At 39.0% G+C, this 20,975-nt stretch overlaps 1 protein-coding gene across 9 annotated transcripts in view; it reads right to left on the minus strand.

The window, feature by feature from the left end:
• fam193b (family with sequence similarity 193 member B) overlaps positions 1-20,975 on the minus strand; it is a 100,203-nt gene that overhangs the window by 40,823 nt on the left and 38,405 nt on the right. For 4 of the 9 annotated variants that reach the window (XM_073067742.1, XM_073067741.1, XM_073067740.1 and 1 more), the window contains 2 exons: positions 8,564-8,791; positions 4,681-4,786 (listed from right to left, as the gene is read on the minus strand). In XM_073067742.1, coding sequence (XP_072923843.1) covers positions 4,681-4,786; positions 8,564-8,791 — 334 coding nt within the window. Of the gene's footprint in view, positions 1-4,680; positions 4,787-8,563; positions 8,792-11,534; positions 11,596-20,975 lie in introns of those variants that run through there. The other 5 variants (XM_073067746.1, XM_073067744.1, XM_073067745.1 and 2 more) reach the window with 3 other exon arrangements.

Consider the following 20,975-nt stretch of genomic DNA (forward strand, 5'->3'; position numbering starts at 1 on the left):
TGGCGTATGCAGAACTCACTGAGGTGTGGGCGAAGGGGGACAAAGGTGAGGCCCTTAATGAGGACAGAGCGCTCTGCCTCAGAGAGTTGAAGGTCGGAGGGAATGGTGAAGACCCGGCACGGATGAGAGATGGGATCAGAGGGGGGAGGGAGGCTGGTAGTGTCAGTGGAGAGGGAAGCGTTGGGGTGAGAGGAAGATGGAGCCTCTGAGGGCCCAGCTGCTGACGATGGGATCTAAGGGAGAGGGGATGGCGGAGTGGTGGTGGGGGAAGGGGAGACGGGAGTCACAATCGCAGCATGTGAAGACTCGGCCTGGAGTTCAAGGCAGGAGTCGCAGTCGGTGGTTGCTTAATTAACTTGAACTTTTTTGTGTAATGTTTCATGAATGATTATTTCAGTACTCTATTCATGTTAAAGCGATCTCCTTTAGTCATAGAATCATAGAAAAGTACAGCACTGAAATGGGCCCTCCAGCCCATGCTGAAACCATTTTATGCCTACTTCCATCAACCTGCATCAGCACCATAGCCCTCCGTACACCTACCATCCATGTATTTAACCAAACATCTCTTAAACATTGAAATTGAGCTCACACACACCTCATGATGGCAGCTCATTCCACACACTCGCAACCCTGTGAATGAAGAAGTTTCCCTGTGTTTATCTTGAAAGATACACCTTTCACCCTTAACCAATGACCTCTGGTTGTAGTCCCACCCAAACTCCCAACCTCTGCTGAACAGGCCTGATTGCATTTACCCTATCTATAGGCCTCATAATTTTGTATACCACTATGAAATCTCCTCTCAATATTTTATGTCCTGGTGAATATAGTCCCAACCTAATCTTTCCTTATAACTCAGGTCCTCCAGACCCTGCAACATCCCTGTAAATTTTCTCTGTACTCTTTCAACCTTCAACTGTACAACTTTCCTGTAGATAGGTGACCAAAACTGATCGCAATACACCAAATTAGGCCTCACCAACATCTTATACAACTTCAACATAACATCCAATCTCCTGTATTGATACTTTGATTTATGAAGGCCTTATGTGCCAAAAGTTTTCTTTTTGACCCTATCTACCTTTGATGCCACTTTCAATGAATTATAGGCCTCTATTCCCAGGTCCCTTAGTTCTACCATACTCAACAGTACCCTGCTATTTATTATGTGAGACCCACCTTGGTTGGTCCTATCAAAGTGTAACACCTCGCACTTGTCTGCATTAAATCCCATCTGCCATCTTTCAGCCTATTTTTCCAGCTGATCCAGATTCCTCTACATGCTATGATAGCCTTCCTCACTGTCCACTACAACCCCAGTTTTGGTGTCATCTGCGAATTTGCTGTTAGTTACCTACATTATCATCCAGATCATTGATATGGATGACAAACAACAACGGAACCAGCCCCAATCCCTGCAGCCCTCCACTAGTCCCAGGTCTCCAGTCAGAGAGGAAACCATCTACTACCACTCTCCAGCTTCTCCCACAAAGCCAATATCTAACCCAATTTATAACCTCATGCTGAATGCCAAGTGACTAAGCCTTCCTAACCAACCTCCCATGCAGGTCCTTGTCAAATGCCTGGCTAAAGTCCATGTAGACAACATCCACTGGCTTGTCTTCATCCACATTCCTGGTATCTTCCTCGAAAAATTCTGTAAGATTGGTTAGACATGACCTACCACGCACAAAGCTATGCTGAATATCCTTAATCAATCCATGTCTATCCAAATACTGGTATATCTTGACCCTTAGAATGTCTTCCAATAATTTTCCCACTATTGATATCAGGCACTCTGGCCTACAACTTCCTGGTTTATATTTGGAATCTTTCTTGAACTAGGGAACAACATCGGCTGTACTCCAATCCTTTGGTACCCCTCCTGTCACTAAGGATGATTTAAGTATTTCTGCTAGGGCCCCGGAAATTTCTGCACTTGCCTCCTATACGGTCCGAGCAAACACTTTGCGAGGCCCTAGAGATTTAACCACCCTGATTTGCTTCAGGACAGCAAGCATCCCCTCCTCTGTAATCTGTACAGAGTCCATGAAGTTGATGCCACTATGCCTCACTTCTGCAGACTGTGTCCATCTCCTGAGTAAATACAGATGCAGAAAATGTATTTAAGACCTTCTCCATCTCTTTTGTCTCCAAAGATTACCATTCTGATCTTTCAGAGGACCAATTTTGCCCCTTGCAAACCTTTTGCTCTTAACATTTCTGTAAAGTCCCTGAGTATTCTCCTTGACTTTGTCTGCTAGGGCAAATTCTTGTCTTCTTCTAGACCTTCTGATTTCTTTCTTAAGTGTTCTCTTGCATTTCTTATACACCATAAGTACCTCACTTGGTTCCTTCCTGCCTATACCCATTATGCACTTTTATTTTCAAACAGAACCTCAATATCTCTTGAAAATCACTTGTTATCTTTACACTTTATTTTGACAGGTACATAAATACTCTCAAAATTTCAAGTGTGAAGGTCCCCACTTACCAAATACATCTTTGCCAGAAAACAGCCTGTCCCAATCTATACTTGCCAGATGCAACCAAGTCTCACTAATTACTACAATATCATAATTCCATAAGTTGATCTATGCCCTCAGCTTATCCACCTTTCCTACAATACTTCTTGCATTGAAATATATGCAGCTCAGGACACTAGTCACACCATGCTCAACCTTTTGATTCCTGACTTTGTCTGAGGTCTTACCAATATCTGTCTCCACAACCTCTTTACTAACTGTTCTAGCATTCTGGTTCCCATCCCCTTGCATCTCTAGTTTTACCCCCACCATGTAGCACAAGCAAACTTTCCCACTAGGATATCAGAACCCTTCCAGTTCAGGTGCAAACAGTCTCTTCTGTACAGGTCCCACCTTCCATGGAATAGAGCCCAATGATCCAAAAATCATATGCCCTCCCTCCTGCACCAACTCCTTAGCTACATGTTGAACTGTATAATCTTCCTATTTCTGGCCTCCCTAGCACATGGCATGGGTAGCAATCCTGAGATCCTAACAAATCCCCTATCACCACAGCTCGCCTCTTCTCCCACCTCCCCTTCTGAATCACAGAGCCAGACTCAGTGCCAGAGACGATACCTGTTCATACAATCTTTTTTTGCAACTTCTGACAAGCACTTTCTTGTTTTGGATGTTAAAATCAAGCGATCAATAATGAAAATCATAATATAATCACATCCATAATATTCACAATCAAAACTATCAATTGTAAATACAATGAAAACCCTTTAATTCAATTTCTGATTTTGATAGCTTTAATATTTTTGTCCTAGATGTAATTCAACACACATGATCATCCTTTGTTTACCTTGGAAGTATAAAGCACCTAAAATATTCAACAGATCCTTCTAATGGAAATAATTGATGAACATGAAATATTTCAAAATAGATCTGCATTCACATGCAAGTTCAAGATACTTTTCCCAAAGCACGCTTGAAAGGGTGAAAGGGACATTGGTCCCAGTACTCAGGTAGAGTACAAGCAGTAGCAGGCCTAGAAAGTGTTATTGAACAATAAGACCCTGGGGTACACATATGTAGTTCCCTGAAAGTGATGACATAGTGGTGAAGGTATATGGCATGCTAGCTTTCATTGGCCAAGACGCAGCATATAGAAGACAGGAAGTCATGCTACAGCTGTGTAAATCGTTGGCCACACTGCACTTGGGAGTACTGTTTGCAGTTCTGGTAGCCCAGTTTAGGAAGGATGCAATTAAGTACAGGAAAGATATACAAGATGTTGCCTGCAGTAGAGAGCTACAAGGAGAAAATGGACAGGCTAGGATTGTTTCTCCCTGAAGCAACAGAGGCCAAAGGATGACCTTGGTGGTTTATAAAAGTCTGAGGGGCATAAAAAGGGTATAGTCTGTCTTTTCTTCCAGATAGGGGAAATAAAAACTAAAGGGCATAGGCTTTAGGTGTGAGAAAAAAGATTTACAGAGTATCTGATGGGCAAGGTTACTCATACAGGATGGTGGTCACTGTAGACTAGTTAAGCCAAAGGGCTTGTTTACATGTTGTATAATTCTGAATCTGTAATGAGACAGAGAAGGGAGGAATTTTTTATTTATTTAGAGCTACAGCACGGAACAGGCCCTTCTGGCCCAACTAGCTGCATTGCTTAGCAACCCACCTATATAACCCCAGCCTAATCAAAGGACAAATTACAATGTCCAATTAACTTACTAACCAGTGCTTCTTTGGACTGTGGGAGGAAACTGGGGCACCCAGAGGAAACCCACAAAGTCACGGGGAAAATGTACAAACTCCTTACAAATTGCGCTGGAATTTGCTCTGATGCCCCGGGCTGTAATAGCATTGTGCTAACCACTACACTACCACTGTTCTTCAAATAAAACTGAGAAAGTTCTTCATGTCAAAATGAAAAGACTTCAGAGTCATCATTGCCAAAGCTCACGTGTACCTATACCATCCATGCCAATGACAATCTTGAAATGTTCAACAGATCTTTTTAATAGAAATAAATGATAAATTTTTTCCAATTGGCTGTGCATTCACATGCAAATTCAGGATTCTTTTCACAAAGCAACCCATTATACTGTATACCGTGCATGGTAACTATCAGCAACTTTTAACTTCATCTTTATGTGAGGTCCAAGTAGACTACATTGACAAGTTTACAGGACATTACCTGGTGGTGGTGGCCTTCTGGACATATTCTTACATTGCACAGAACTGTTTTTTGCCGAGACACAGGAGGGCGATCTTGAACAATCACTAGTTATCCTGTTGGATTCCTGGCATGGCAGAGATGGGGTGGGGGAAGGGAGGAAGATCAGGAAAAGCACTGCTGAACTTGTAATTTAATCAAATGTAAACAATACTTAATTATTCTGAAACTGTAAGATACAACAAAAGCAAAGTTCCACCTTATGAACAATGCACAGAAATCACAGTAGCCAGTCAACATCTGTAGCACTATAATGACTGTAATGCCAAATTTGCAATCTTTCAAGACCAAAATCACTTTTTCCACTGATGTACAGTTAGCTGTTATAATGCATTTCAAATTAAAGGGCTGGAAAAGATCCATCAGCATACCTACATACTCACAATAAATTTACATTATTTAGGTTCCAAATTAAAATCTAATGATCATATGCCTGTCAATTGTGGAATAGTGACAAAATCCAACCATCACAAAATTAGAATTTCTAATTTTTCACTTATATTTCCAATTTTTTTTTAAAAAAACATCTTGCTTCAGATGATGCAGAAATTAGTCTATGCTCAACCTCAGCATTTCCAGAAAATATTCAGTTTCTTCCTGCTGAAGAGGGTCCAAGACATCGTGAGATTTGGTGAAGGCAACAATGGAGGTTCTCCCACACCCAACACTGACCGATATTGTTTTGGCAAAGAAAAACTCATGGATGAAAATGGATCACCATAATAACCGAAAGAGCAATAAATTACTACTACTACTTTCCTCCTTTAGTTTCGAGCCAACTTGCTATGTGACATGCTAGATTATTAAACTTTGTGTCTAAATTTTGAAATAAATTCAACAAGTTTTCAAACAAAGTGAATTAAAAGCCAATTCCTCTAGAGAGCTATTGTTGAATTTGAGAAAAAGATTAATTCATTTGAAAGAAAGACTTCAGGGACGTAGGACTAAAACAGAATTGACAAGCTGGATGGCCTCTTTCTGTGATAAAATGAAAAGAGCAAGAAGCATCCAGCAGATGAGACAACATCTTTCCACAGATGCTGATTAACCTGCTGAGACCCTCCAGCATCCTCTCTTTTCAGTTCAGATTTCCAGCATCTGGAGGTTTCTTTTTTAATTCACCTTCTGTTCTAAGATATAAGTTCAAATACATTTTCATAGTGAAACACATTTTGTTCACTGAATTCAGGATGCATTAATAAAAGAATGGCATACTTTCATGCCATTTTAGCTCACATCATTTTTTTCTCTACTTCCTGAGGTGTGATTTTGTAATTAAATTCCAGCTTTTCACTCATGGGGCTTTAATTCACATGTAAGCCTTGACTGAGTTTTTGATCTCTTTATCTCAGAGCTGAATCTCATCCTGCATTAGTAAAGAGACAGAAAAGACCACTTTATGAATAGCTGATAAACAAACAATATTGTGCAGAGAATAATCTAGAATTTTCTTCCAGGTTTCTTGACACTTCCTAGTAGTACTAGAACTCCTAAAGAAATTACTCTGCCATCTTTCTTGAATTAGTCTGGAGGTTCAATCTTAAAGATGCATGGTGTAGAAGCCAAATTCCAATACTTGATTCAGCAGAGACCAAATTCTATCTCACATACAGACTTTATGTAAACTACTGCACACCATCATGCCTAAAGTTAAAGGTCAAAACAACATTAACACTGGCACAAAGCTCATGTTCCAGTTCCAAGAAACTTAGTTGCTGATGGATGCTGATGTTCCATGCTTTTGATGTTTTAGAAAAGATAAAGAAGGCAGAAGAGTGAAGTAAGAGGAATGGTTAAGATGGGCTATTAATCAGAAACATTATGGGCTCATTCACAGAGACTATGCATAAATTTCGAAGTTTAAAAAGGTGTAATCCCTAATGGAATTATATTACAGATCTCCCAAAAACCATTGGAACCTTGAGGAACTGATACACAGGTAGACTGGGGAAAGGTATTAAAACAGGGCTGTTGTAGTAGATAACTAGGATTATAGAGAATCTCAAGGCATCTGCTGTATTGCATTCAGTTATGGTCATCCCATTATAGGAATGAGGTCAAGACTTTGCAGGGGGTACAAAAGAGATCTATCAAGAAGGTGCCTGAATTAGAGGACATGTGTTATAAAGGAGAGCTTTGACAAACTTGACTTCTTTTCTTTGGAACAACAAAGGCTGACGGAAGATATGATAAAGGTTTATAAGATTATGAGAGGCATGGACTAAGTAGACAGCAGTATCTTTCTCCCAGAGCTCAATATTGTCTAATACCAGAGGGCATGCAGTTAAGTGGTGGGGGTGGGGGGGGGGGGGGGGGTAAATTCAAAGGAGATGTACAGGGCAATTATTGTTCGGACAGAGTGGTGGGTGCTTGGAATGTGTTGTCTGATGTGGTGGTGCAGGAAAATACAACAGGGGCATTCAAAAGGCTCTTAGATAGGCACATGAATGTGCAGGAAATGGAAGGATATCGACATTGTGTAGGCAGAAGGGATTAGTTTAGTTTTGCATTAGATTACTCATTTAATTAGTTCAGTACAACATTGCAGGCCAAGACTCCTGTTGTGCTGTAATTTCTACCTAAAAATGAAAAGCAATTGAATGATACATAAACACTAGAAATTCTGAGATTTTATTTTGCTTTTGGAGGTTTTAAGTATTTTTCTTCAAACTAAATAATCTGTAGGAATTAATCAACATCTTGTGTGCAGAAGCCAATAATGACTACTATTTGTACTAAACGTGTTATTCTTCTTACATTGCTTGAAACCACATCACTTCTCAATTATTTTCCCTATAACCTGATTTTTTTTTAAATAAATCGATTTTACACAGGAACCTTTCACACAAACTGATGGATGATTTGCATGCAAACTGAGGTCCTTTCATTTGTCACATCAATATCATGAATATTAATTTGTTTGGATTTGATGGACAAAACAGTTGTCGCCATCGTAACAACATAGTTAACTTGTAGCATAACCATATTATCACAAGCCTGAATTCTAAATTTACATAAAATACCAATCAGCTAATCAACTCAAATAAACCCAAGAAAATTTTCAAATCGTTCAAATAAATCCAGGCACAACAAAACAAAGTTACCTTTGATTGTCAATGCAAAGAGCAGGTGTTTGATTCAACTGGATAACAGTTGCCAACAAGCTGGCCACACACAAACTAAATCTTGCCATTACAATTAAGAATTCAATTCTTGTCACAGCATAAACATCTCACCCAGCCAGTGGTCACTCATTTTTGTTTTAAATTAATCTGTGGTTCTTGAGATGCAGATGCAGACTTCTTGATAGGTCTAACCACAAGGCATAGGGTTTTTGTCAACTGAGACCTGGTTTTGGGCAACTTAACTGCTGAGCAAATTTGAGGGATTTCCATTATGAACAGGGCTCAAAAGGGTTGGCAAGGATAGCAAGATTTGATTTTAAATATTAAATAAGCTCTAGTGCCTCTGAGAAGTGGTAAGGTAGCCATGCATAAAACTCTTACTAAGTATTTTAAATGCATTGTTGGAATAGCGTTCATTGCCAAGAACAGTACTGTAACCAGAATTTGGATTTTAGGAGATTAAACAGCATTGACAAAGATGCATTCAGATCCATAACCTCTCCAATCAAACAAATTCAGTTCCTTGTATAATTTCTTTGTAGGCAAGCATCAGTTGGATTCTCAGTACATGTTTTTGATTTGAGGAAATATCTCAGAACCAAATCTCTTCCTCTAATTCATGAGAGAAACATTGGATTTAAGTTTTAAGCTGTTCTGTTTTTGCCTCAGCTCCCTTTTCCTGCATTTCCCTCCCTCCTAGTTCCAAGATCTGTTCATACCTTTGTATGTATGCCATTAGGAGTGGTTGTACACGACTGAAGTTGCTGTGGATGAGGAGCGCTGGATGCCAATGTCTGTCTATGCAATTGATGGCAGCAGTGGATTGCAGAGTGATGACATTTTTCTTTTGGTAACCTGTGGAGAATGGAAACGCCATCTCCTTCCATCAGTGTTCTCACTGACTCATCAGTCATTTCTTTATGTGCCTGACATTCACTTTGTCCTACCTGAAATAAAATAAGGTGCACTTTCAATTACTCATTTCCTACCACCAGATTTCTGCAAGAATACATTCACAAAATTATGTACAACTGTAAAACTAATTACTCTTATAAACTTAACATATTAAACCAGCACATATTATTTTTCCAAATGTTAGAAATAATGATCTTCATTTGTGGATGAGCTACTAAGCCCGACGGAACCGTTTTTACTAACAGGACAATGAGCAAAAGCGGGTTACTGGTGCCTCAAAACCAGTCACTTCGGACAGATGTGGCTCTTCAGCCGTGGTTGGCAGCTCATCTAGGAGAAGGAAAATCTCCAACCTTTGCCACCTTACAGCCATTCCCAGTCTTGGGGAAAGCTTTGGAAGTAAACCCCAAGGAAAAATCCAAAGCTGGAGTCTCAAAGGTTGTCCTACATCGAGTTCAACACTGACTGGCAACTCCTGTGACACCATGGTGCTAGACTGCATCAGCCTCTGCCATTCCTTTGGATTCATCAGGTACATGGAGAGCGGCCGCCTGCAGGATAGGCAACAGCTTGCTCTCCATATTTCACTGCCCTGGCTTGGGTATCACGCAGACAGCTAGGACTCAATATCCATGGTCGACCCCAACCAACTGAGGGCCTCAACCTCACATGTGAAATTAGTTTTTTTTAAAAAAGGACCTTATTATGAGTGTAGAGATACATTATTAAGTACTAAAATCAAATACAGAATCTGGCATTTATATAGTACAACAGATTACATACATTTCTGCAGAAATAGTTAAATTGTGCTAATTAAATTATCCTCAAATAAAACAGCACTAAAAAAATGAGAACTGCATTACATTTTCAGTATTGTTCACTTAATATTAAATTAGCTTCCTTACTGAGATTTTTAAAAATGAGATTATTTCAATTACCATACAGCAGTCTATATTAATAAGTCTCTATTTAGAGGTAGTTATTGCTCATTCTACATTGCATTTAAAATATTTAATTTCCTTCTTCATTCAGCTAACACTGTGCTTATTTCTGCAAAAGCAAGCAGTCTGCAATCTGTTCTCACCTACTTTATCTATATTCAGCAAATGTACAGCGTTGGAGCATGAAATGCTAACGGTACCTGCTCCATTCAGCATTTAGCTCAACTTTCAATAATATTGGGTAAGATAAATGACTGACTGAGAATAGAAGTAAGGCTACCTTTGATTCTGTTATCATGCATTTAAAAACACAAACCATTCACACCATTACCAAATGACAGCGCAAGCCATTAAACTCTCCAATGGGTCAGCTGACTTAAAAAACAGATGATAATTGCCAGAAAAAGTCATTAACCACAGTAACCCACATCTACTGCCTTTCAAAGTCCAACCCTACCCTCCCATCGTGAGAGTTGGAAACAGGTAAGGCCGGCCACCAGGGCTCTGGTGAAGCTGTTAGGACAATCCCCTGTACAGTGGCTGCAATGGATTACAGAAACACTGATGAACTCCAGATGGGAGGTCAGCTATGGCCCATGGTCCACTGGGAGATAGGGGCACAAGAAGAAGAATCCACATATACTACATTATTCTGTGCCACAGATTGTTTCAAACAGTACAAATTACTGGCTCTTTGCATTTTACATCAGAAGCTACAGGTTGGTCAAGCAACCTAGAAATACAAACCAAAAGAAAATGCTGTTAACCAGCAGGTTACCAATTGGTAAAAAAAATAACTAGTCATATTTATTCAAAGACTGGCACTGACAACAAGCAATGGCTTCAATTTCAAAATGTCACTTATACTTTTTAATCCTTGTGCCCCTACCCTGATTCCTTTAAACACTAACTTTCTAATAATATCAAGATTCCTCTAATGTTGGATTCATAGTTGTCCCCAATTTAATTATTCCACCTTTTGCTACTCTGGAATTTCTTCATATGTCACTACAGCTCAGCTTCGTTTTCCTCACTTAAGACTTCCTCAAAATCCACCACTGAGATCTAGCCTTCGATCATTTCTCATTATTGCTCCTTATGTGGTTTTTAATAAATTTTTGGTTGATAGTGCTCTTTGCGGTGCTAAAGCTATTCTATAAATAGAAGTGGTGATTGCCGAATGAAAATTGAGAAGCCAGCCAATTCAGCTGCTGATGCAACATCGACACAGTATTTGATATTGAAAGGATTTATGAAGGCTTGGGACGCAATGAGCCATCTGTTGGATGCAATTACTGAAAATATAACTTGCTATTTGTGCATTTTATATGTTCATTAAGGTGATCAATGTCAGTACTGAAAAGTGCCAACACTTATTTTAGAAGCAGTGTCAGCATCAAAGTAAAAAACACAATAGCAAAATATTTGAGCTTCAAACTTAAAAATAAAGCATCCTTGCTAGGACAAAACACCAATCTACAGCACCAATTATGCAACCTGTCCATGTAACAGAAAAGAACAAACAAAGCCAGCTTTGAGATTTGGCCGGGAGAAAGAACAACAGTTTAGGGATGGGTCTAATTGGAAAGAAAATATTCAGTTCAGGGTTAAGAGAGAGAAGCAAAGAAATCTTCAGGAAATTCAGCTTGAAAGACCATTGGGGACAATAAAGGAACCCGAAGGAATAGGGAGTTTTTGGCAGGAGCTGGAAGTAATTTCTTGGTGTCTTCCCATCATTTAAAGGAAGAGAAGCTCGTCTACATTCCAGACATTTCAGCTTGTTAAACAGTAGAAACAAACTGTAAATAAATAGTAGTCAAATATATTTGCTGACCTGCATTCTTCACCCTTATGAATTTTGCCTCCGTAGTACAACTTAACTATTTGCTCTGTCTGCAGTTGTTCCCAATCATTGACTTGTCCTTCCTTACATTCATATTACATCATCTACATGTAAACCTGCTGGCTCATCCTCAGCTCTGTCATACTGGGTCCCATCCCCCCGCCATATTAGCTTAAACCACTCCCAACAGCTCTAGCAAACCTGCCCGCAAGGACATCTCTTGATCTCAAGAGAAATATATTGCTTGATCACATTATAAAGCACTTTGTGTAGCTTAAAAAGTCTGGCTTGCAGAAGTACAAACCTGGCAATAGATGGTAAAATAGGGCTAGGAACATTTTTCCATTCACCACATTGAGACAAGCAAAAGGTTTTGTGGCATAAACTTTCTATTATTATATGACTGCAGTGAAGCATACTTCCAGTATTCCAATCAAGCACCAGCCTGAAGTATCTTCTCTTCAGGAGTAGCTAGCCCACAAGCTTCTAAAATAAGGTTAGCAGTACTACCACTGAGAATGAGTCTTCAAACTGCAATATTAACTCTTTCCACAGTTGCCTGACCATTTCAGCATTTCCAACAATTAAATTTGGTTTATTATTCTCCCACATACTGAAAAATCTTATCTGTCCATATGGATTATTTCATTACAACAGTGCATTGATGTAGTTCAGAATTTAGAATAAATTATTACAGTTACAAGGAGTTCTTAACTAGTGGATAAGCTTATTTTCAAAGGATGCCACTAGTTTCATCACTGACAATAACAGGGAGTGCAGAAGAACAGAACTGTATTATTAAGGAAGAGTCTGCACGGCAGGCCATTATTTCACATTAAGGATTCAGACAAATAGGATCAAAGTGGGAAGAAATTCTCTCTCTCTCTCTCTCTCTCTCTCTCTCTCTCTCTCTCTCTCTCTCTCTCATATATATATATAAAATCCTCCATCTCAAATGTCTGTTTTGGTCAATCAATAAATATGCTCAAGACAGGTTTTTGAGCACTATGAAAGTCAACAGAATTGTAGACAGGTTGGACGAATATTTATGACATTAAAGCCACGATTTCATTGAAGTCAAAAGAATGAGAGGTCACATTGCCTGTACAGATAGTATGTACAATGGATTCCAGTTAATCAAGGCAGCTGCTTATTTGGACCAAATCTTAAAGAACAAAACCTAATTAAGAAAATTGTTGGGATTCCCTTCCTTTATTTCGGACACTATGCCACTTAATTGGGACAGGAGACTTTTGATGAAATTTCTAACTAGTGTCACTCACATGTACTTGTGAGGCCATTAAACCCTACACTGTGCTTACAGTGAACAGTTTTTACATAGTGTCAATTGTGTACACTTGTGTTCAGAAGGTGTGATTTTGGTCACTGATAGTTGGCAAGAAATAAGTAGTAAGACAATTCAGCACTGTTTTGTTCACTGCTGTTTCCAGCATTCAGGCTTACAGATACCAGAAACAGCCAAGGGTTAAAACGAAACAATTTCAACTACTTCAACAAGTTAAGCACTAGAAGAATTTGAAGATGTCGACAATCATATTGAACGTTACAACAAAGATGAAGATTTGGAAGATGCAAACATCGAAGGCATTGTTTGAAGACAGTCCATTACCTACACTAGGTGTCTGCACTGACTCTGTTCATTTACAGTCAATCGAAAGAACACGGCAGCTTACAATGGATGAATTCCTCTGTCAATAACTATTAGGAACTACAGTTTATATAGCACTGCAGTAGTATTGTTAGTGTACTAATTTGTTCTGTATTTTATTTAAATACAAATTTTGCTATTCAATAATATGTTTTTTACAAACCCCATTTCCAGAAAAGTTGGGATATTTTCCAAAATGCAATAAACAAAAATCTGTGATATGTTAATTCACGTGAACCTTTATTTAACTGACAAAAGTACAAAGAAAAGATTTTCAATCGTTTTACTGACCAACTTAATTATATTTTGTAAATATACACAAATTTAGAATTTGATGGCTGCAACACACTCAACAAAAGTTGGGACAGAGTTAAAATAAGATTGAAAAGTGCACAGAATATTCAAGTAACACCGGTTTGGAAGACTCCACATTAAGCAGGCTAATTGGTAGCAGGTGAGGTATCATGACTGGGTATAAAAGTAGCGTCCATCAAAGGCTCAGTCTTTGCAAGCAAGGATGGGTCGTGGCTCACCCCTTTGTGCCAAAATTCATGAGAGAATTGTTAGTCAGTACAAAAGGAACATTTCCCAACACAAGATTGCAGAGAATTTAGGTCTTTCAACATCTACAGTACATAATATTGTGAAAAGATTCAGAGAATTCAGAGACATCTCAGTGCGTAAAGGGAAAGGTCGGAAACCACTGCTGAATGTACGTGATCTTCGAGCCCTCAGGCGGCACTGCCTAAGAAACCGTCATGCTACTGTGACAATTATAGCCACCTGGGCTCGGGAGTACTTCGGAAAACCATTGTCACTTAACACAGTCCGTCACTGCATCCAGAAATGCAACTTGAAACTGTATTACGCAAGGAGGAAGCCATACATCAACTCTATGCAGAAACGCCGGCGAGTTCTCTGGGCCCGAGCTCATCTCAGATGGTCCGAAAGACTGTGGAACCGTGTGCTGTGGTCAGATGAGTCCACATTTCAGCTAGTTTTCGGAAAAAATGGTCGTCAAGTTCTCCGTGCCAAAGATGAAAACGACCATCCTGATTGTTATCAGCGAAAGGTGCAAAAGCCAGCATCTGTGATGGTATGGGGGTGCATCAGTGCCCACGGCATGGGTGAGTTACATGTATGTGAAGGTACCATTGACTCTGAGGCGTATATTAGGATTTTAGAGAGACATATGTTGCCATCAAGGCGACGTCTCTTCCATGCTTATTTCAGCAGGACAATGCCAGACCACATTCTGCGCAGGCTACAGCAGCGTGGCTTTGTAGACACAGAGTGCGTGTGCTTGACTGGCCTGCTGCCAGTCCAGATCTATCTCCTATTCAAAATGTATGGCGCATCATGAAGAGGAGAATCAGACAACAGAGACAAAATTTCCAATTGCAAATCTACTACAATTAGTATCCTCAGTTCCAAAACGATTAAAAAGTGCTATTAAAAGGAAAGGCGATGTAACACAATGGTAAACATGCCTCCGTCCCAACTTTAGTTGAGTGTGTTGCAGCCAACAAATTCTAAATTTGTGTATATTTACAAAATACAATTAAGTTGGTCAGTAAAACGATTGAAAATCTTTTCTTTGTACTTTTGTCAGTTAAATAAAGGTTCACGTGAATTAACATATCACAGATTTTTGTTTTTATTGCATTTTGGAAAATATCCCAACTTTTCTGGAAATGGGGTTTATATATACCTTTTTAACTATATCCATGAAGTGTTAGCTAATTTGGGCAGCTGCTTAATTGGCCTGAAGTGTACTAGTCCTGATGTGTAGCAATTAACCAGAACCAACTATATTTACAGACAGATAAAATAATTAAAAGAGAAAATGTTTTAATTTTATCAAGTTAAAAATTGCAAATAATTTTTAAATTAAATTAGAAATTAGCACATGATGAAAGAGTAAGAGGGTGAATTAATCACTTACCTTGCTCTCATGCTCACAGGAATAAATGTACTGAAAACCACACAAATGAATCTCTAGTTTGCTTTGCAGAAATGAAAAAAGTTTGTCAACCAAGTCAGCAGGGAAACTTATTTATTCAACTTCGCCAATGATACTTCTTGTAAGAATGTATCTTATATTCACTTGCCAATCAAACAACACACTGAAAATTTAAAGAGCAAACACGAGGAAATCTGCAGATGCTGGAAATTCAAACAACACACACAAAATGCTGGTGGAACACAGCAGGCCAGGCAGCATCTATAAGGAGAAGCACTGTCGACATTTCGGGCCAAGTCCTGACGAAGGGTCTCAGCCCGAAACTTCGACAGTGCTTCTCCTTATAGATGCTGCCTGGCCTGCTGTGTTCCACCAGCATTTTGTGTGTACACTGAAAATTTAACCAGTTTCACTACATTCAATAGCACATGGGAATAAATGTCAATTTTAAAAAACCCAATGAATACCTTACTGATTAACTTTTTTTTGATACAGCCAATACAAGGAAGTAGTAGACCATAAAGAAACAAATTGTTTTAATTGCAAAAGAAAGTTTGTGAAAACAAAAAGCAGCTTGAATCTGGAATTTAAAGAAATACTGGAGGGACTCAAATCTCATGGCACAACAGTAGCATGTCCAATTCTTGTTCAGAAAGATGTATGTTCAAATCGAGTCAAGATCATAAATGTCATGTCAACTTTTGTCACTGCAACATTTGCAGTGAGGCAATTTAGGAACTATTATCTGAATTTGGAATAGTTTCATGACATTAATAGTTCTGTGCAGCAACTAACATGTTTTGCTTAAAATGGAGAGGGGGCAGTGAGGGTGAGAAGGAAGCAGATGAGAAAAGTACTCTTTACTGTTCAAAATTATCCAGTTTCCAGTTACAGAAATCTACCAAAGATAAAACAATAATGAATGAGGATGGATTGATTTTAACAAATATCATATCTAAAATAAGTCATGATTAGTTTTTTTTTCTTTTCCTGCTCCATTTGCTAGAGTCTTACTTCATGCTTTTCTTAACTTCTAGCGCTGATAAGCATACATTCTTTTTTTAAACCAAATCGTGTGAGTAATTTCACATTATTCAAATTTACACCAATGCTATACTCCCAGAAAGGAAGACAGAATGCATTAGGAAAAAATATAAATCACTAGACTATAAATGTATTACTAAAATATATCCCACAGCACTTTCAAGGCCATAATCTTAATCCACAATTCAAATTATAGGCTTCAACCAAACTTTAAAGCAAGACTAGATTATCATTTTGTGACAATATCCAAACAGTCATTACTTATTTAATAGAAAGAACCTCAGAATTCTTCTTTAGTTTTATCTTCATTTGATCAAGCTACATGATAATTAAGTGTACGGTTCAGTATAATAGAAATTACACACCAAAACTTTGTTAATACACGAAGTGCTATCCTACAAGTCAAGTTATAATATTTGAGCATACGTAGTACTAAAGTTGTTAAAACATTTTTTTTTTAAATTGGAATGGAAGTATTATTTACATCACAGTGCACCATTTTACCTGCCCACATAACCAAGGCCTGCTCGGTAAGAATACCGTTCAGGTAAGAGAAGGAAATGCAGGAGTTCATATAAAATTAAATAATACTGACCAAGTAGAGACTTAAAAGAAGGGCCAACATTTTCATAATGTTATCAAATAGTATTGTTATGACCGCAGCCCCCTCCTTTGTGAGAATCGCAGGTGTTATGCCCGCAGCCCCCTCCTTTGCGAGAATCACGAGCACTGGGGGGGGTGGGTCAGTGGACCCAGGAAATGGGAGAGAGACGTGCAGGACGCCTCGTTCCCCGGTGGTGCAAAATAACTCGACATTGGCCACTGTCTCTTGGAGACACATTTGTGGATTGGGAACTGGGCTACGTGCAAGCCCTCGGGCAAAGTGGGCTGGTTGAGAGAGAGATTGCATCACCCCCAACCTGATTGACATCTACTACCCTGCGAGTCAAGATAAAAGAGGGGCTGTAGAGACGGCCCCTCAGACGCACCAGAAGACACGCTAGCGATCCCGTAGTAGCGGGCAGCCATTTGAAGAAAGCCACGTGCGTTCGGTTCCCTTGCCTGGGAGCCGGTGGCGGGTACCACAGAAACGATTTTCTTGAACTAACAACGGGGAACCAACTCCCCCGACTCAACGGTTGGGCCTCATCAAAAGACCCGGGCAAGTTTTTTTTCTCACAAATCTCTCTCTCTCCAACAAGTGAAAACCCAGCGGTCCCCAAAGGCTGAAGCCTGCAGGAACTAAGTGACTTTTACATTTCCATCGGACAATATTTTATCCCCTAGACAAATGATAGAGCGATTTCTTATTGATGATTATTACTATACCCGCGCTTTAGATTGAGTATTGACGACGTATATTATCTGAATGTTTGTATTAACCTTATTTTTGTGCCCCTTTATAAATAAAGACTTTTAAAAATAGTACCATCAGACTTCAACGGACCTCTCTATCTTTGCTGGTAAGTGACCCAGTTACGGGGTACGTAACAGTATTGTTTCGCAAAGACAAACATTCCAACTCCATAGGCAATACATTACTAAAATGCAAGAACAATCTAGATGTAAGAAAATTACATAATGACAGAGAAGCCATTTTGGCCCATTTGGCTCATTCTAGTTAACTGCATAGCAATTTCCATCACTCCCAATCCCCTTCTACTTAGTTCCAATATCCTTTCAAATTATTTCTTCACATGCTTATCAACTACATTTAGCCATCATCAAAGATTATTTTCCCATTTAGACCTTAAGACATAGGTACAGAATTAGCCCACTCAACCCATCAAGTCTGCTCGATGGTTCATGGCTGGTTTTTTCCCCTGCAACCTTCTCTCCATAATCCTTCACTCCTTTACCAATCAAGCTTCAAAACCTGGGCCTCTGTTAAAAAAGGAAGACATCTCAGAGGCACTAAAATTCAGATTGATATAAAGGAACCAGAGAAAGTGGGAGAATGGAATGGCGTTATTGCAGAAAGCAGAGAAATAATGGCAACACACATAAAATGCTAATCACAAAATGTACAATGAACCCATGAACACTACCTCAGTAACTTTCCTCTCTTTTTGCACTATTTAATTTTATTTTTATACTGTATATGCTGTACTCACTGTAATTTTATTATTGTTATGTATTGCATGCAATGTACTGCTAGCACAACAAACTTCATGACATCTGCCAGTGAAATTAAACCTGATTCTGAGGAACTCAGCAAGCCAGGCAGCATCTATGGAAATGAATAAACAGTCAACATTTCAGTCCGAGACCTTGCTTCAGGATTGGAAAGGAAGGAGAAGATGCCAGAATAAAAAGGCTGGCAGAGGGGAAGGATAGCTAAAATCCTTCCTTTTAGGTGCAGCCAGGTGGGTGGGAAAGGTAAAGGGCTGGAGAACAGGGAACCTACTAGGAGAGGAGGGTGGAGCACAAGTGGGAAATAGAAGAGGGAAAGGGGAGGGGAAAAAATTTACTGTAAGGAAAAAAAAATTGATGTTCATGCCATCAGGTTGGAAGCTACGTAGATGAAATATGAGGTGTAATTTATTTTTGTTTCATTGTTATCTGTGCATTAAGGTCCCTTTCTTTCTTCGCAAAATTAAACAAAGAAGGATCAAAGTAAGAATGTGAGACAATTATTGATGCCTTGGGCACATTATTGCTTTCAAGTTGTCCCATGACAACCAAGCACAAAAACACTTGAAAATAACAAACAACCTTTCTGAATCGCCTACAGTTAAAAACTGCATCCAAAATTACTTTTTCCTCATTCTCCAAACTGAGACTGGTTGTTTCTGGATGGCAGTTATATCAGAGTACAGCTTGAAATTTAATTACCATGAAGTGCTTATGAAGAAATTCACCTTGCGAGACTGAATAATGTAGAGTCGAAGATCATTTTTTATTTTTTATTTATTAGGTGCAATAGTGAACAATAGCCAGATCAGAAATGCTGATCAAGTCAACTAGTTCCCAAAGAGAACTCTGATAAGCCAATCTGCTCAGCGATAGAACACAAAAAAATCATACGTACAATTAAGAAACATTAAAAAATAGTAGAAATACTGGAGTCATGATGATCATGATGAAGTCTGCTAAAGAGAGTCATTAATACACATACACAAAGAGATTGAAGGATAGGTTGCAGGGTGACAAAATGTGGCAGGAGCACTTGGAGCTAAAAACTAATCCCTACCGGGAGAAAACAGCACCTGTTCAGCACTGTTCTCCAGCAGTTTAAGGACCAAGAGCTAATCAATTCAGTACCTTTTGTTGTTCCATCGTTCAAATTAAATCCACTAAAACAAGATGGTGGTTAACACAAAATCAACTATCCACATTAAATATAGGTGAAAAATCAATAAAAGCTTAACATTTTGCTGTAACAGGCACCCAATGGTGGGGGCACATTTAGGTTATTTAATTACTTTATAAAATGCTGTAAGAACTTGCCAGTAACTAGGTAATTAACAAAACTGGGCATATGGGACAACAGCGAAAAGGACAAGCAACTGAGACAAGATGCTGCAAATTTAAAGCTTATTAATGAAAGAAATGCCTTGGGTTCAGACTCTTATGCAAATCTAATTACCTCTCTTCCCTTTTGCTGCTGACAACTCTGTATCTGTTCTCCATTTGATTTTGATTCTTCCTCCATACATTAAGCATACCATCAGTAACATCCTCAACACAATAAGAAACCTTAGAATCTGGCACTTTTCTGGTTGCATTCTGCTGGTCTAAACAATCATAGTTACCATTTAGTCAATGCTCTTTACAATTCATTAAAACAGTTCTTCAATGTCCTTAAAGTCAATCCCTCCCTCCAGCATAAAGTTTTCTGTAAGGACAGCAAAGGGTAAAAATAAATTTGTTGGTCTTTGCCATTCTGTGCAGTTCAGGCTTAATCTTTGAAACTGAAAACAGTAACGTTTTGTTAAGTAATTTTATTTTGGATATTAGTCTAATGAAAGTTTCTGAGTTATATGTTCATATTCTACTCCAGAGCCCAAGTACAACCAGCTTGATATACAGTGAGTGCCACTGTACAGGTTGCAGGACAACATACACTGGACAACAAAGATTTCGTTTACTGAATACTTCTGGGTGTATCTTTTGGATTTATCAGGAGCTGATCACCTACATTTTTTGTAATCACCTATATTTGTTATTTCAATTCATAACTCGTCAATTAAAATGTTGCCCACAATGCAAGAGGAAAAAGTTTTCTATCTTGTCCAGGCATGCCCGAGCATGCTGAAGCAGGGCAGATGCTGCATGGCAGGACAGGCTTTAGAAAGGCTATAAAAGCATCATGCACACGCAACATTGCATTTACATGCATATTGGTTTGCAATCACATTGATGTGCATGTTCCACGTGCATGGCATATTCCTTTGCTTATTATAATAAAGTAATTGTATTTTCAGGAGTACTTGTGATAGCAAAATGTCTTGCCAATGCTACAACCACTGCAATGCTTTCTGTTGTATTTCTGGCAAGTATACGCTTAAACATCAAAGACAGAGCATAACTCCTCTTATTAAGGAAGCCGATGAGCTCTACTTTGGATGTAAAATTGGCGACCATGACGAAGCCTGGTCTCCTCACATTTGCATTCCCATTTAGATCTCTTCTCTGCAAATCTTGGTGCTGTCAGTAACGAGCATGTTGAAAGGCTTCACCAGGATATTGCAGACATGGAGAAATGGTATCAGGGCAACTGGAATCCTTCAATGCTGGCTGATTATTTTTAGAC

Source organism: Hemitrygon akajei, chromosome 15 (genome assembly GCF_048418815.1).
Source record: "Hemitrygon akajei chromosome 15, sHemAka1.3, whole genome shotgun sequence".
Taxonomy (NCBI): Eukaryota; Metazoa; Chordata; class Chondrichthyes; order Myliobatiformes; family Dasyatidae; genus Hemitrygon; species Hemitrygon akajei.